Source organism: Corapipo altera, unplaced genomic scaffold, assembly GCF_003945725.1.
Source record: "Corapipo altera isolate COAL_440 unplaced genomic scaffold, ASM394572v1 RXGC01000072.1, whole genome shotgun sequence".
In the NCBI taxonomy this organism is placed as follows: domain Eukaryota; kingdom Metazoa; phylum Chordata; class Aves; order Passeriformes; family Pipridae; genus Corapipo; species Corapipo altera.
This window is the reverse complement of record NW_020884943.1, coordinates 3,477,027-3,493,575: the sequence shown is the minus strand read 5'-3', so window position 1 is coordinate 3,493,575 and position 16,549 is coordinate 3,477,027. Positions and strand designations below refer to the sequence as shown.

The following is a 16,549-nucleotide window of genomic DNA, read 5'->3' as shown; positions in this document are numbered from 1 at the left end:
TTTGCAGACTGAAATAGATTCAAGGGGCATGTGACCAGTGAGGTATTTAAGAGCAGGTAGGCACAAAACCATAAGAGAAAGCCTGACTCTGCCTTATGTTTTCCACGTATATGCCCTGTTAGTGTATGAAAATGGGTAAGTTCATGATGAAAAATAGCAATGTAAATAAAAAGAGGGAATTATTCCCAGCTGCATGCATAGATCTTTAATGGCTAATGTCGGCCGAGAAAAGGCTACAGTGTCAGTCTGGAAGGGCCACTTGGACACTGTGGTGTGAATATAAGTCAAAGATGGTAGCAATGAAAACCAACAGGGAAAGAGATCAAGGTCAGAAAATTAAATGCCATCTAGAACTGACAACATAAGAGTCAAGTAGCGCGATGAAACACAATTCTTGTAGTAAAGAAATGGGGGATTTCGTTTATCTTGAAATCTGCAACATTGTAGAATGTAAAAGCACAAGCAAATTCAAATGAAAATAATGTGAAGCAGTAAGTACTTTATTGTAGCTTGAAAACAGACAGTGACAAAACTTACAACACTGCATTCTAGGAAAGTTCTGTTTTTCTTTGATAGAAAGAATTTCAAACCCTTTTTAATTGTCTCAAAGTGAATAACCTCTACCTTGTCACAATACAAAATGCCAACACGTTCAAAACACATCTAGGAGATTGGTAGGAATAGAGTAACATGGTGGACAAAGGAAAATACAGTCTAACTCGAACACTCAGACCCTGCACTCCATAAGGTATCTCTATGGGACACTAAGCTCAATCTAAAACTTCAATCTAAAATGTGCTAAATACTAGTTTAAGAAGCAATAATATTACACAAGGATTTTTTTGTCTTTGTTTACTGTAAAACAGACATGAACCTTCTTTTATCACTGTACCTTTTTAATCTAATCCAAGAATTTAAGATATAAGCTCACAAATTCTTCCTGCAAGGTGGAAAATCTTGCCCAAATGCCCTATGTTCTTAGCAATATATGATGTTTAATGTTCTACTTGACAACTATCACTTGGTGGCGTCAACATCAGTTTGAGACTATTGCATCCATTTCTTCTCATTCACTTTCTTTCTTTTCCACTTGAGTGAGGCCACCAAACCCAATTCCTTTGGGACCAAAATTTTTTGCATAGCAAACTGCAAAAGAAGGAGGAATGTTTTTGAATTCTAAATGTTCTCAGGTAGGGGTAAATGTCTTTTGGTTTTAGTTTTTAGATCACTACCAAATTTAAGTTAATAAAAGGAAGGAAATCTGAAATAGCTTATTTCCCACAAGTGTTGGCAGGTTTTAGTAGTGAAACTGAAATCACATACTTGAATTACACAAAAGTTGCATCTGGTGATCTCAAAAAAATTAGGAAACTAACTATAGGTTTAAGATCTAAGTAATGTTTTCATTAAAGCTACTTTCCTGTGTGAAAAATACTCAGTAAAACTTGATCTGGTGAATAATTCAGGCTGAGTAATGAGTCAGTAGTTTTCCAGGAGGTAAAAGAACTGGAGCATAGTTTTGAAACTATTGATGAGCATTTAAACCATTCCATTTGAACTGTGTATTGGTAAGTGTGTGCATAGTTTTTTATCACAGCTCTGCTAAGGAAGTAGTAATGGTCAGCATGTTTCTCCTGATGTGGTGATTTGATCACTTGTGGCTGACAAAGTGTACCCAAAGTCACAGAACTTCAATATTCTTCTTTAGGGTTCTCTATAAAGTTTAGCTTGGGATATAAAACCTTGGCATATTTTTCCCCCATAAGGTGTTTCTGAGAGTCAAGTAAAGTCTGTGGACTTTCAGAATTTGAGAACATCTAGATGTATAGTTTAGCATCAATGCATTATCTTCTGTGCTACCAATACAGCGGAAGTATCTTTAATTGTCAAGAATTCCAGATGACCTCTGCAGACCTGTATCTATGTGGATTTTTTATTTTAGTGAGTGAGATGGTGCAGGTACAAGAGCCTGCCCAGCAGAGATGGCCAATGTTCTGTTAAAAGATCTGAGGGTAGATCTGAGAGATATTTGTAGAAAAATTACAGCATTTAACTTTAAATGTTAATATTATAAGCTGCAATTGCAATGTTACCACGGCTCTTTGCTTTGCTTTCAGAAAGTTGTTAAAAAAAAGATAAAACGAAATTTCCTGAAGTTGGTTTTCCTAGATCTAAAGAGACTAATTTTAGATTGACTCAGTAACCCAGTTCAGCTCTCTGGAACTCTCACCTTTACAGTAGAGCTCTCCGTCTTTGTCTGTAACATTCGTGGATTCTAAACTCTTCCCACAAATAGCGCAGCGGAAACACGTCTTGTGCCAGGGCTGAGGAGATGAAGACAATTCATTGTGTATTACAGAAAGTGCACAGGTACAAGAAATGAAGAACTACTACTTTTTACAGTGTGAAAAGGTTAAAATCTTTCTGTTGATCTCGTGGCTTCCATTTTTAGTCATTCCAGGTTAGTCTTATTTCAGTTACATTATTGTACCATGTCAAGAGTTACCGAGTGACTTTTTATTGATGCACAATTATTAATGGAGGTCTAGTAAAAAGCAGGGAGCTGGAGATACTACCCTTATTTTGGGCACTTCTTCAGTGTACAGAGATCATATTCTAGTGAGAGTTCCTCAAGCAGAGAGCTTTGCATGTCATTTGAGAAAGGCTTCTGTTTTTCTAGTTACAGGATCTCTTTAATGTATCTGTAATTGCCACTACAAATAAATGTTTATAAATATCCCCCAAAGGTGGAGGAAGAGCCAGGCTGTACAGTAGTCAGGGGTTGTTCTTCAGACATCAGTAAGAAGGGAAAAGTTGGAGGTTTACAAAAGGCACATGATTTTAGACCTGAAAGTACATCCCACTCAATCAATTTGCTGCTTCATGTTTTCTTCATTGAGACTATGAATGAAAATTTAAATGATCAAGGACCTATTAGCTACAGTTTATCACCATTATAAAACTGTGTTTTGTTTCTAGTGCTGAAGTAACTACTTACTTTTCCTCCTCCCATGATCTTCTCTGCAGCATACACTGATTTGCCACAACGGGGACATTTATCCACATCTACCATCTTTTTGGCAAACTTTGAAGCATTAGTTGGTGTAGAAGGGCGAGCAGGCTTTGGTGACCCCCTAAAACACAAGGTTTCAGTGCTTTTTAAATGCTGCTTCAAATGTTACCTACCTTAGAAAAAGTGTTTAATGGGTTTTTTGGTAAGGGATGAAAAATACTGAATTGCTGTTCTCTGATGTGCAAACTGGGGATTAAAAAGGGGAAAATCAAAGTATTCTAGTGAATTCTGTGTTGTGTGATGGAAAAGCTGGTACTGTAAGCTCTGATGTTGCCTGTTCTGGGCTGAGTGCATAGAGCTGACAGCAGCCAAATGCAGAAAAGATTGCATTTAATGAAAAATGAAAGTAAAAAAACAACTTTGTTTTATGGAAAAGCAAGAGGGAAAATACAAGCAGAAGAGCACTCTCTCCTTTATAAATGGCTGTCTGCTGTTACTCAATGAGTAGAAAATAAAAATACGTATTTTTGCATACAGATGTTTCATTAGGCAGTGAAACATTTGGACAAGGGAATTGGGGTTTTTACCTGGCTCGGGGTCAAAAACACGTCAGAAAAGTAGCTTTGCTTTGTGTTTCTGGACATTGTGTGTTATGAGTTTATGCTTAAAACCTTTCACAGAATGATTTCTGAATTACTGGATTGATGGACTGCAACAGGTCATTATATCTACAGGATGTGACAGTTTTTGATGCAGAACTCTGCTAATAATGGCTTCATATCGCACAAGGAGCCACATCTGAATACATTGTTTAAGCTTTTATTCCCTACACGGCATATTGGTTAATTGGTTTCCTTATACCAGAAGGAAGCATTGCTGATTTGGAAATGTGCAGCTTTGAGAGTCGTAAAAAAAAAATCCTGTAAAAATGTACTGTCAGAGCTAATTATGCGTTTTTGGAAGATGGGATCCCATTAGAATTCCTTTGTTCAAACACATTCTCAGTGTGTTTGTGTTATTAAAGCCACAGGGAGGATTTAGAAACGTTATTTCCCCTACTAAGAGGAGAGCTAGCAGTATGTGGTAGTGTGATTATTTCTCTAAGAGTAAAACCAAACTGGATTTTAGCCTCTGACAGGGAAAAAAAAATAAAATATATATATATATATTTTAAAAATAAAAAATATATATATATATTTTCTCGTTTTCTACCGTGAATGTGACTTTACCACTGTGCTACAAATGGCAGCATACAGTTGCAGTGGATATTTACAGCTGTGGTGGCATATAAGGGCTACTTCTGCACAATAATTGCCTATGGAAGGAGAAAATAATTTGTAAAGAAGGCTTAAAGAGACTGAGAATCATTAAAAACTGGTAAATTACTGTGTCCCTGGAAGGAAAGGGTGTAGGAAAGTCTGATCTGCTACTTAATGCTGGATGTTGTTATGGAAACAGAATAAAATGTCTAAAATACCCTGCTAAGAGACAAGTAGGACCAGAGAAAGGTGCTGTCAGTGGGGTTTGACTCACTGTTGCAGGTTCAAGCCCAGGTGGTCACCAGTGTCAGTGCTGAGGCATCCGGCCCCCTGTCCAAAGCCAACACCTTTGGGACCATATTTTCTCCCATAACAGGTTTTGCAGTAGATTTCGGATTCGTGAGCTGCCACTGTGGTGCTGTCCAGAGCTTTCCTGCAGGCCACTGGATACAGGCAGAGAGAGGCATCTATCAACATTTGTGTTTTCAAAGTTGAATTCATGTAGTTCAGAGTAGTTAAATTTAGTGGTTATGTTTGTTTACCTTTAAAAATATAGGAAAAGGAGTTGGTCAGTATAAAACTTGACTGGGCTGTTCCTAAAATAGGTGTGTGCACACAACATGTTCCTCTTTTGCCTCTCTGAAGTTATACTGTAGCCCCAGGGAAATCATTGGCTTGTCAAGGCAATTTGTCTAGATCTGTGATGTTAAGATGGATTCGAGATAACCATCCTAAACTCCCAAACCTTGAAAAAGGGGGGAAAGGAGATTGCAGGGGTGTTGATTCCACTGAGCATCTGGACCTTTCAAAATATTCTTTCTGAGTCTGTGGTGGCTTTCTCAGCTCAGGTTTGTTTCTAAAAGAGGCTATAATATAATACCATGTCCAGAGTCAGGTAGGATATGTTGATTTGGGTTTTTTTTAATATTATTTGCTTGTTCAAGCTGTGGCACCAAGGCAAAGGAAGTAAATCTCAGCTCCATAGGACTTCCTCTGGGATGACAGGAGTATGACTAAAGCCGTTCCCAAAACAGAGACCTCTTACAAGTCGTGTTTGTTACAGAGAAATACGGCTTGGCTTAGCTTACTAGGAAGGTCTGGGAGACTTTTGGACAGAAGATGCCATGGGAATGCTCAGCTTTCACCAGGGAGTACAAGTTATGTCCTCTGCAGCACTACTTTAAGCCAAGCCTCAACTTGGACGGACTAGAGGCTACTGAGTGCTAACAGCTGCTTATTTGGGGATCTTGGTAAGCAAGTATCTATGTTTTGAGAAATACAAGGCACACCCAGAGCTAACTGGTGTTGCTGAGATGAGTTCCAAGAGTGGCTATTTTCATGGAGTGGCCATGGAAGCTCAATTACTCTCTCACAGTTCTTTGCTTATCTGAAACCTGGTCAGCGTTTAGAGTTTAAATTCTGTTACTGGATCAGTGGATGCCCTTGGTGCTTATGCAAAGAAATGGGACAATAATGAATGGAGAAAAAACCAGTAGCTACACTCCTCAGCTGCTTGGTAACTGTTCCACTCTGGGAACTTGGTGTGAGAAAACCTCCACCCCATTGAGAGAGGAAGAAGCTCTCAATTCAGAGAGCCTGTAGAAAACCAGGATTTTCTAGGATGCTAAAAAATTAATATTTCAACACTTCTTACGAAGTCAACAGTGGTTGATAGAGGCAAAAGAAAAAAAAGCTAAAGCCTTCTCTCTAGCTTCCTTCGAGCAAGTACATGTCCTGCAGAGGGCATTCCAGTCATGCATGAACTGTGGATAGCTTGGAAAATCAAGTTACTTAGTTCATGTATGCACCAGAAAGGTGTGAAATACAGAAGTATTGAAAGTGGTTGGAAGTGCAAGCTCTAGAGGAGCCAACTGAGGGCTTGATTAGTCCCTTTCCCGTCTGTTTATTTTAAATATCCTCCTGTGAGTCAAATTCATCCACCTCAGGTAGTTTAAGCCAATACTGGAATCTCTGCGGCTTTAATTATAGAATACCTGGAATGGTTTGGGTTGGAAGGGACTTTAAAGATCATCCAGTTCCAACCCCCTGCCATGGACAGAGACACCTTCTGCTAGACCAGACTGCATAACATACTACTTATGTGTCTCCAGCCCTCTGCTTATCTTTGGCTTTCCTCCTCCCTGTACTGCATAGAGAGGAAAATGTTTTGCAAAGACCTTTATAGTTAATAGAGATAAAATGAAGGGCTTCTGTAAATGTGTGAATCTGATCTCCTTGTGCGACAATCTCTTCTGCTTCGAGATGGTAATTAAGTTTGCTAAGGGAGTTAAGGGATGATGGAAACTCTAGCAGCAGATAAAGTGTTTCTATTTCTGGTACCTCAGGGATAGGGTATCAATTCACCACAACAGATGGAGCAGAAGCCCTTGAAGTGCTATTGTTGAAATAACTTTGAGACCTGTCATCTGCCAACAGATCCTGGTCACCCTCCGGCACTGAGGAGACTCAGGTTGACAGTGTGAGATCCTGCCAAATGTCCCTCGCAGTTTGAGTAAAACCTGACAGGGAAACAACAATCTGCAGGTAAAGAACAGCATGGGAAGTAGAGATTGTTGGAAAGAGGTTTCTCTCTCATAATGTTTGTAGGGCAAAACTATGGAGAGAAGAGAGTGTGATTTATAGTTTAGCTTGTCTGATTCTTCCTGTGTTAACAGATTGCTTTGAATTGTTTATAATTTTGCTGAAATTGAACTCTTTGGTTGAAAACTACGGATCTGTTTTGTCTGGTCAAATATTATGTAATATATATTATATATCTGAAATACAGAAAAGCTCAGCTAAACAGGTTAACTCTTTCCATACCTGAGATTACACTGGGGAGGATTGGTTTCCTTCTGTCAAGAAATGAAATCCTATAATTGGTTCATAGAAAAGCCCGTGAATGTGATACATGATCCTGAGGCATCCAGAGCTGCTGAATAGTGTGTGTAAATCATGGTAGAAATAAAGCCAATTAACATACCTCTCATATGCCAGCTGGGCTTAGATGCATCTTTACTTTTTGACCTTAAACATATTTCTTATGGGGATACTTTTTTTGGTATCTAACCTATTAATAAATTAGCTCAGACATACAACCACAAGGGGAAGATAAAGTAAATAAAAAATCTGCAACAAAATACACAACCAACCAACCAACCAAAAAAGCCACCAAAACAAACCAAACTGTTGTCAGAATGTAACATATATATATTGTTTATCATGAACCACTTAAAAAAAAAATCACTTATACTAAGAATGAAATTTAAACTTGATAAATACTATTAACTATGTTCTGTTAGGACAGATGCTTATTTTTATTAGTTTCTCTGATATTTAGTATTAATTGTTATAAGCAGCACATGGAAGCAATAAGAAGGCACTAGTTGAGACTGAGATTTTTTCTTTTACCATTCTGTAAGAATTGGCTGAAAGTTGTCATATAACTGAAAAGATTTGAAGGAATTCTTTCTTATTCTACCTTTTAGGCATCAATTGCAGGGCACTTGGAGAAAGCCAGGTAAACTCCAGTGTGTCCTTTGAACTTGTTTTGCATTGACTGCACCATGTCAGCTAAGTGTGTTATAGCCTCACGCCTCTTTCCATCTGGGAAAAGAGGGTGAAAAATTGGATTCAATGGCTTCAATGGAATTCATACTGCAAAGGTACTAAATCTCAAACATTGTCTGCAAAATAAACTCTTCATCTACTTTTAGTTCTTAGCAAATTGTTTGCTCTCTCTCCGCAAAGGGCAAACAGAGCTGAATTGATACCTTCTCTCTGATTTTTTTTTTTTTAAGTGCTAGCTCATCTGCAGAGAAAGCAAGATTTCTGGAAGCCATCTGCCAAACATCACAGTGGAGTGTGGGAGGGAAAGAGCAAGTAAAAGTGAACTACATGAAATATTGGGGGGGGAAAGAGACTAAGGTAAGTTGGAGGTTTTGATGCCCCCAGGTTGCTGTCTTCCAGCTTTTCTGTGTGAAATGGATTAATGTAAGGACTCACTGTCATAGTCATCTCCTCTAACAGCCTAATAAGACATCCTTCTGTCTGATGAGTGTTTGTTTAGTTCTGCTGGACTTTTTAACTTGAAGCAAACCTGTAAAATGCCAAATTGTAGGACAGAGGAGAAGGGTGTCTTGGAGGTGGGCCATGATACCATGATCCTGCAGCACTTGAGTGTCCCTAACAAAAACCATCTAATTCTTGGAAAGAGAAAAGCCAGGAGCCCAAGATGCAGATTGCTTGGGGTAAAGGGCTAGAAAACTGCCTGCAAAGTAATACAAAAGTAAATGTACTAGAATTGATGCAACATTTATACAGAACTATGGGGATGTTGTGAAGTTGAACCAGTGTAGCCCGGCTTACTGCAGAGGAAGCAGGACTTGTGGAAGCTCCTTCCATTGCACTGGATTTCCTCAGCGTGGTACACGGTCTTTTCACAGGCACCACATTTGGCTCCACCCCCCCAGTTCGGCATCCCTGTCTCTGAGAGGTAACCTAGAAAATCAAATTGCAAAGTGAATTATTTTAAACAGAACAGCTTGATTTTTTTTTTAAAAAGTTATTATATTTTCCCCCCCTCTCCAGTCAATTGCTCTTGCATACTTGCAATGTACTACCCATGAGTGAAGGAGCTACCCTGGTGCTTTAGGGGCATGGACAGTCCAAATCCTCTGTCCTGTGTGACCTCTTGTAAATAAGGCTGTTCCTTAGCTTAGTATATTGTGATGGTAAATACGTGAAATGATTGTGAGGTGTATTGGTGAAAAAGTGCTAATACCACTGAAATTTCTTCTGGAGAAGTGGATCTAGGATTTATTTTCCATCAAATAGTCATTTACTTTTAGTTCTGCCCTCCTCTGTACCGCAGTGTAGCCTTTTCCCCTCAGTTTTTGCTTAGTGTGTGTTGATCTGGTTTTTGAGGCAAATTTTAATGGAGGCTAGCAAATACTTTGGAGCTTTACTGGAGTGAAGCAAAAGTCTGGACAGTATTTGGCATTAAATTTTCTACAGAACAGCTTCCTACCTCGACTCTCTGTTAACAGGTAGACTAGTTATGCCTCTCCAAAGCAAGTGCTGCTTCATCCAGTACCTCATAAGCTGCCTTGGTCACACATTCTTTACCAGTATGATTTTTTTTATACAATTCATACCTGGATAATTCCACCTTGAAGTTTAACAAGGGCACTTTAAGAGGACACATCAGTAGAAACAAGTTGTTTGTTACTTTTCTGAATTCCTCATGAGACAGCTGCAAGGTCCCTGTGCTGCACAGCCATCGTAAGGTAATAATAGATAGGTTCCTAACGTAGGTTTCTTTCTTTCTTTTTCAATTGTTTTTGAAATGTAAACATAAGGGAAAAGAAGAGCAGTGGTTGCTGTTGCAGTGACTGTTGAAGTGACTTGGCCAAGGTCACAGGAGGGCATTGTGAGGGGCAGGAGCCCAGCTCAGGTGGCCTGATGGCTCAGTGCCCTTCATGATGATTGTGCTATCACATATCAGAAACAAGCCCAGCCCTCAGGCTGCCCTTCTGTTTTCTTGTTTGAGTCATCGTTTCTGGAAAGACTGGGATGTCATCTTGTCATCTGCACATCATATTATCAGGTTGTTCCAAGCTCCTGGCACAGGCCTTCCTTCTCCTTCTTGGAAAACCAGTCACCTTCTTATTATAGTTATTTTGAAGTCTGCTTGTGCTATTTGTGTTTGATTAAATTCACCATAAGATACTTTCAACTAAGAAAAGGGTTTTGAATGCTAAATCAGGCCTGCCACCTGAGAATTTTCTTCTAAGATCAAGTGAGAGATAGAGGGGAGTTTAGAGTGATGTAAGTCACAGTGGTGATGTAACATAAGCCAGTATTTTCAATTACTTGCATATTAGACTAATATTTTACTATACATTCACACTGGACACTAATGTCCCCTGCTTATCATCATCGTAGTGACTTCTGTTCTGTAATCTTCTGAATTCCAGAATGAAATTAACAATGTCTACATGCCAGCTCTGCAGCCTGAAGGGAATTCTTTCTGACAACTAACACCAAAAATCCCACAATGGTGTAAGAGTCTGTCCAGTAAAAGGAAGGTGGCATGAGAGTGTGTGCACACACTGAAGCCATAGCACTGGAGACATGGCAATGTGAGCAGGTTTTACAGTCAGTGTTTGATAGCAGTGCAGGTACCAGCACATCCAAACCTCTCTGCCTTAGCACAGCAATGATTAGTATCTCTTTAACCCTGTGTAATTAAATAGTCACTCTTGTGACTGGTACGTGTGGTAGACAGCACATCTGTCATCCTCATGCAGGGTCCAATCTCCCCTCCTCTTTGTGAGGCTGATTTGTGCTCAGCTGAACACCCTCCCCAGCTCAGTCAGCCCAGTCCTTTGCTGTAACACAGCAGCACCATCGTTAATCTCTTCCAGACCCTCTCAGCTCTCTTGGGAGGCTGCTCATGGACTGCTGTGGCAGTTCCAAAACAGTAATGATGCAAAAAGGAAAAGAAAACTCATCTTTCCTCTAATTCTATTTATCTGGTGTAATGAGTAAGAAGCATAAACCTAATGTAGTTGAAATAAGAAACAAAACTAATTGCAGGCAAGAAACATATAGTGGATTTGATCCCTCTCACTCAGTGAAACCTTTACTGAACAGCACTGCTAAATTCTTTTTTCATTTATTTTAAATGTGAGATAAAGGCACAGAGAGAAATCTTTCATGTAGATAGAATCTTATTCCACCATTCTATATTTTCTTCTATTTTTAAAGTACTTTCATGTTGGTGCCATTTTCTCTTATGAAAATAGTTCAAGTGATGCTTCAAGCATTTTAAAAGAAGGAAGAGAGACTGGGCATAACAATCAGTTTTGTGACACTTTCTTGAAAATTAAAATGAGATTTTTGTGTTCTCTTTCAAATCAGGTTTCCAGTGGAATCCCTTCCCAGCTGAGGCAGCACTGGTAGCTGCCAGGGAGGTTTGTACCTCTGGTCTCTGTAAAGCTATTTGTGCTGTGTTAGTTCCCCTCAAAGGCACACCAAGCATCTCTGTCTTTGGCAATGAGATAGTTGTTGGAAAGTAGCTCCAATTACATCATTAGCTGAAGGGGGGAAAATAATCTCTTAAAAAGTCTGATAATGTGTGATAGTGAACCTTGTGCTGTCAGGGGCCATGGTTAGAGCTCTCAGAAGAACCATTGTCCCTGAGGCTAATTATAGTAACATGACTGGGCACGCATACACATTTTCCATGTTTTCTTGGCATCACCTGATGGAAAGCTGTAGGAGGAAGAAGAAAGTCACAGTAAAACTACAAGGATGCCAGGGGAAGAACAGCCATGTGTGCCACAATGTCTGTTCTGGCTGGAGTAACAGCTGGGTGAAGTACTAGGGCAGGTCCTGTCCTTGTTTTGATCATCTCTCTGGACACTGAACTACAGTGCCATCCCTGTGGATGGTGCCTGTGCAAATAAAGTCCAGAAGGTACATGGCATTCAGTGTTTTCTACTCGTCTAAGTTATAAATGTGGATAAATCTCCATCTTCACAAAGTGCAAATAGAACTCAGTCTCCCACTTGTTATCAGAAAAAAATATACATAATTTCATTAGATGTCAGTATCTAAATCCCCTTGAAATTCCCTGAATTTAGTTGTCTTAATCTGATTAACTTGCAGTGTCTGCTCACCGCATGGTGCTTATATTCTGGTGATCTAGTGGGAAGTAGAGTGGACTCATCCTAAATGTAATAAATGTGTTTATTTATTATTAAATAAACTTTTGTGTTAGTACTGCAATACGTAGGCACTCACGGTACTGTTAAACTGGAGGAGTGTTCTTGAACTTGCTCTGTTACTATTCAGCAGCTTGTATTGTTCCTCAAAATGCAGTTACTATATGGAGTAGAATTTATACACAAGATGTGCAGCCAGGGATACGTGCCTCCTGTTATTTAGAGCTTATATCAGCTATATGGGCCAGGCTTGGAGCAAGGGAGCCTTTGAAGTGTTTGTGTGCTCTGCACAGGCATGAAAACATTGTGAGCTGTCTTCTTTTGGGCTCTTAGTCATCCTGTACAAATCCGGGTGTCACATCACTGTCACAGAGTGTCTTACTCTAATCAAAGTGCTATCGATAAGAATATAACCCAAAAATATATTTAGATCCACTGATCTCAATGGATGGTGGACACAGTACTGGCCTGATGCAGTTGTGTAGAGGAGTAAAACGCAGTGCAAGTGCCAGACAGTGCTGCAGGTGAAAAAAGTCTTGAAAGTAGTTTTGGTGCTTCCGTTCTAAACACAAGGTTTTCCCTTTTACATGCTCATGTATTTGACAGTCTGGAGCTCAGGCTTTATCTGAATGGGCTGCAGAAGTTGTGTACTGTGTGGCTGGGAGGATTATTTCTGGTGCCACATATGCTACAGGATGGCTTTGAAGGGGATAAACAGAATGGGAAATATTGGTCTTTGTGAGCACTGGTAGTAGAATTGCTGAATGGGGACTGGTGGGTAGGATGTGCCTTCCATCTCTCTCCATTTTAGTCCCAGCTACATACTTGGTCTAGACTCAAAGAATACCAATGCCTTACCTAATGAATAAGCACTAATGGTATCAAATCCAAATATCCCTGTCTACACTGAAATGCAAGTATTAAGGCTGCATTTGAAATTCTTTTCCACACTGAAGTCTGTGGGAGATGCCAATGCAGCCAGGACTTCATTCTGGTATCTAATCACAGCTCTGCTGTGACCTGTCCTGTGACCACCAGTGACTCATTTGATGTCCTCAGTGTTACACCCCCACAAGCGCTGGGGGGGTAACGATATATCTCTTCCTTTATACAGTAGCAATAAAATGCTGCTCTAGTTTCTCTCTTTCACTGCAACTAACACTCATGGGGAGGTTTTATGTCTCTCTATTGGTCTGCAGTGCAAGGCACAATTCCTGCCACTGCATCTCGAATAGCCTGAAGGTGTTTCTGTCGAAATCCAATCCCTTGCAGAATGAGTTCTCTCTCAGCAGGACAGATTCACAATAGAGGAAACATTTGTGTTTGAAAGTTGAGCTCTTTTAATGAAGATGTGATATTGCTTATACTCTTATATCTTCTGATTCATTCAGTGGACTTTGGATACAGGTAAATTTTAAGTTTATTATTTAGGTGTCATACCTTGAGCTTCCACCATGATCTCGTAACGATTAGCATTTTCCCTTCATTTCTGCAGTAAAGCAACACATAGAAATCAAAGGGTGGGAATTCCGACGCTGACACAAGAAAGTAAAAATTGATTTTGCGTTGGTCACTGGTCACCCTAAGTTACACACTCCTTTTGAAACAAAAGATTTTAACTGGCATGATATGAGGCATGTGTTGTGTGTAGCTGATAGTTTCCCATTGCTTTCATCTTTGTTCTTCCAAATTATCTATTATTTTCTAGCATAGGGATGCCACATTTCTTTTGAAACTTCCTTGATGTACACTTTTGCAGAAATTTAAGTTTGCATCTCCAAAAAAAATGGTATCCTGACAAGGTACTACATTCATCCTACAAGTAGGACAAGGTACTTCATTCTGACTTAAAAAACAGTGACACCCCACACTCAAATATTTGTAAATATGTGCTTAGAGTTCAGTTTGATCCATGTGGCTGTGGAAAGCTGTATCCTGCTGTACAAATGTCCCATTCCTTTTTTCAGACCTAATCCTGGGCTATCAGCTTTCACTTTTCGTTCCACGAGATCCTTCTCTAAATCCTTTTCTGTGCACTAAGTCTTTTAAGTGCCAAGTAAAGCTATTACCTACTTTGAAATAGCACTGTGATGATTAAGACACAGAATTATTTTATCCACATACAAACCCTATTCTTTGAAAAGCTTTCTACCTAAGGGTAAAATTATTTCAAAGGAAAAACATGTATTTATTTATTTATTTATTTATTTAAATTATTGAGGCTTTTCTGAAGACTTGACCAATCACACTCTCTTGTAATGCCTGAGTGATGGATGTGGGAATAATTCTTTCATCCTGCATCCAGTTATCTAGCCATTTTCTTCCAAGTCTGCATAGAAGTTTTCTTCCTATTTGATATAAAACCAATTGGTCACTAACATTAAATATTTTGAAGTTTTAGGGGATGCTGTTTTGGTTTTTTTACTTCTAAAATCCTATTAACTGAGAAATCATGAAAGCACCCAAATTTGTATGCTTTGTACATATGCTTTTTAAAACCAAATCATTTGTGGAAAAAATAATTCAGTAGCTTTGAAACACAATTTTCAAGCATTCTGAAACTTCTGTTATCCAGCCTTTCATAGTCAAAATGAGTGTCTGTAACGAGGATCCCCACAACTCTGTTCTTGCAACACCAGTAGCTACTCTCCAGGCTGAAAAGTCCAGAAGAATCTCTTATGAGGTGGCTACTCCAAACCTAAAATACTGCTCTCAGCTCTGCAGGAATCATGTTTCTGTACTATGCCTGCACATTTTTCTTTGTTAAGCAACCACCTATTAGGAAAATATTGCCCAAACCCCTTGTATCAGACAGTCTTGGCAGAACCCACTGGACGCAACTTACCAGAGTTGCTTGAAGTGTCTCCCTCTTTCCTTAGGCCTCCAAGGGTTGGAACAGGAGGGGTCCCTGCACTTCTTAAATGCAGTGACCACCACTGTCAGCCCTATAAGCTGGGAGGGGAGGGGAATGAGAGTTTCAGGGATCTGAGCAATGCCATTGCTATCACCAAGCTGAAAATAACCTCTGACAAAAGCCTGGCATTTTGGTCCCCCATGTCCACTCGTGAGTAGGTGGACAACAATGCAGCCCCTTGGATTACACCTAAAGGACATTCCTGACTGCAGCCTAACAGATCAGAAATAAAGATTAAAGTTTTATAGTTACTCTCCTGCATTGCTTAAATGTGAATCATGAAATAACAGTCCTTTGAAATGAGGATTTAGTTATTAATGGTCACAATGCCAATATTAAATTGTTAAAAATAATAATGAATCAAAACCTGTTTGCAGCACCCTCTGGAACACAACATTTGTAACCCAAAAAGCATTTAATTCTGCAGTTCATGATTTGATAGATACAACTAGTTTGCCTTCTAGGATACAGGGAATTATGCTTTTCACTGTAATCTTTCATTTTTTTACTGTTTTTAGGCATTAAGATGGTTTGTTAATATGTATAATATTTAGCCTGTCTGATAACTGCAGTTATATTTGCCATGCCTGACTGAGTCCCTTGGAAATGGATGATGCTGCAGATGTGTTAGAGAGGTGAGCAATAAAGTATGAAGCACTTAAAATTCACTTTTTACAAGGTTTTATTTTACAGGTTTTAAAGCTTTAGATGCCAATTCTTATTTTCTATTGGGATGCCTGAATTTAGCAACTTTGTTTGGCATCATGGACTTTACTGCATGTGAAAGGGCCAAGCCCTTACAGCCCAGGGGTTAAACACCAGAACTCTGAAGCCAAAATTCTCAGGGAATTTCATGGGAGTGTAAGGAAATTAAATACCAAATCCACATCAGACTTTAGGATTTTAGGGGTCTGTTTGCTCAGGCTGCTATGCAAACTCTTAGGAGCCTATAAATCCATTTGCTTTTGAGTCAGGCAAGGATTTTATAATGCAGAGACAGATCCTTGGTGTAAAGTTGAAGGACTATATTTTCCTAAGCAGGAGAGCCAGAGTCCATCCCTTTTTGGTCATTCCCCCTGGGTAGTTAATTGGACTCTTCTACCTGTGTCAGATAATTCCAAATGCAGAGGGGACAGTGCAGTGTCTGTGGGATTGTGGCAGTTTGAGCCACATTAGAAATCTAAAAATCCAGTTTCCAGGCTTACCCCCACCCCTTCCCACAATTTATACTAACACCGGAGAGAAACTTTCAGGCCAGAGGCTTCTATAGGGGGAAGGGGAAGTATATACATTTATTTACACAAATAAATGTACTGTACAAACTAAAAGCAACTGTATACATATATATTAAATTTCTGTCAGTTCTTTCAAGCCCCTCCCTTTAACTTTAGTCCAGGAAGAGCCTTTTCAGGTTGGGAAGTAACCAGTTTCTCCCTCGTGGGAGTGTTCAGGGCCTGAACGCTCCCCCCTCACCAAGCTCCGGCTGTTTGTTGCAGTCTTTCTCCTCACGAAGTCCAAGAAAGTAGCTTTGAGTCCTTGCTCCTTGGTCTGCTGTGTGATCTTTCCCTCTCGATCTCATACTTCGGTTCATAGGCTGCTGCAGTGTAGTTCAGCTTATCAAGCGTCCTCTGAG

General features: G+C 39.5%; 1 protein-coding gene and 1 long non-coding RNA gene across 2 annotated transcripts; one reads left to right on the top strand and one right to left on the bottom strand.

The window, feature by feature from the left end:
• Positions 1-468: 468 nt before the first annotated feature.
• CSRP3 (cysteine and glycine rich protein 3) lies at positions 469-15,236 on the bottom strand. The gene is given in 7 exon segments (XM_027662199.1): positions 469-1,146; positions 2,231-2,324; positions 2,999-3,134; positions 4,547-4,715; positions 8,641-8,772; positions 14,848-14,905; positions 14,907-15,236. Coding segments are annotated over 7 exon segments (879 nt in total). The 5' UTR covers positions 15,117-15,236; the 3' UTR covers positions 469-1,066.
• On the top strand, positions 2,209-10,705 carry LOC113956038. The gene is made up of 7 exons (XR_003530728.1): positions 2,209-2,461; positions 5,336-5,522; positions 6,709-6,816; positions 7,761-7,937; positions 8,073-8,199; positions 8,596-8,767; positions 10,251-10,705. It is a non-coding gene; the product is annotated as an uncharacterized LOC113956038 (long non-coding RNA).
• Positions 15,237-16,549: the final 1,313 nt, after the last annotated feature.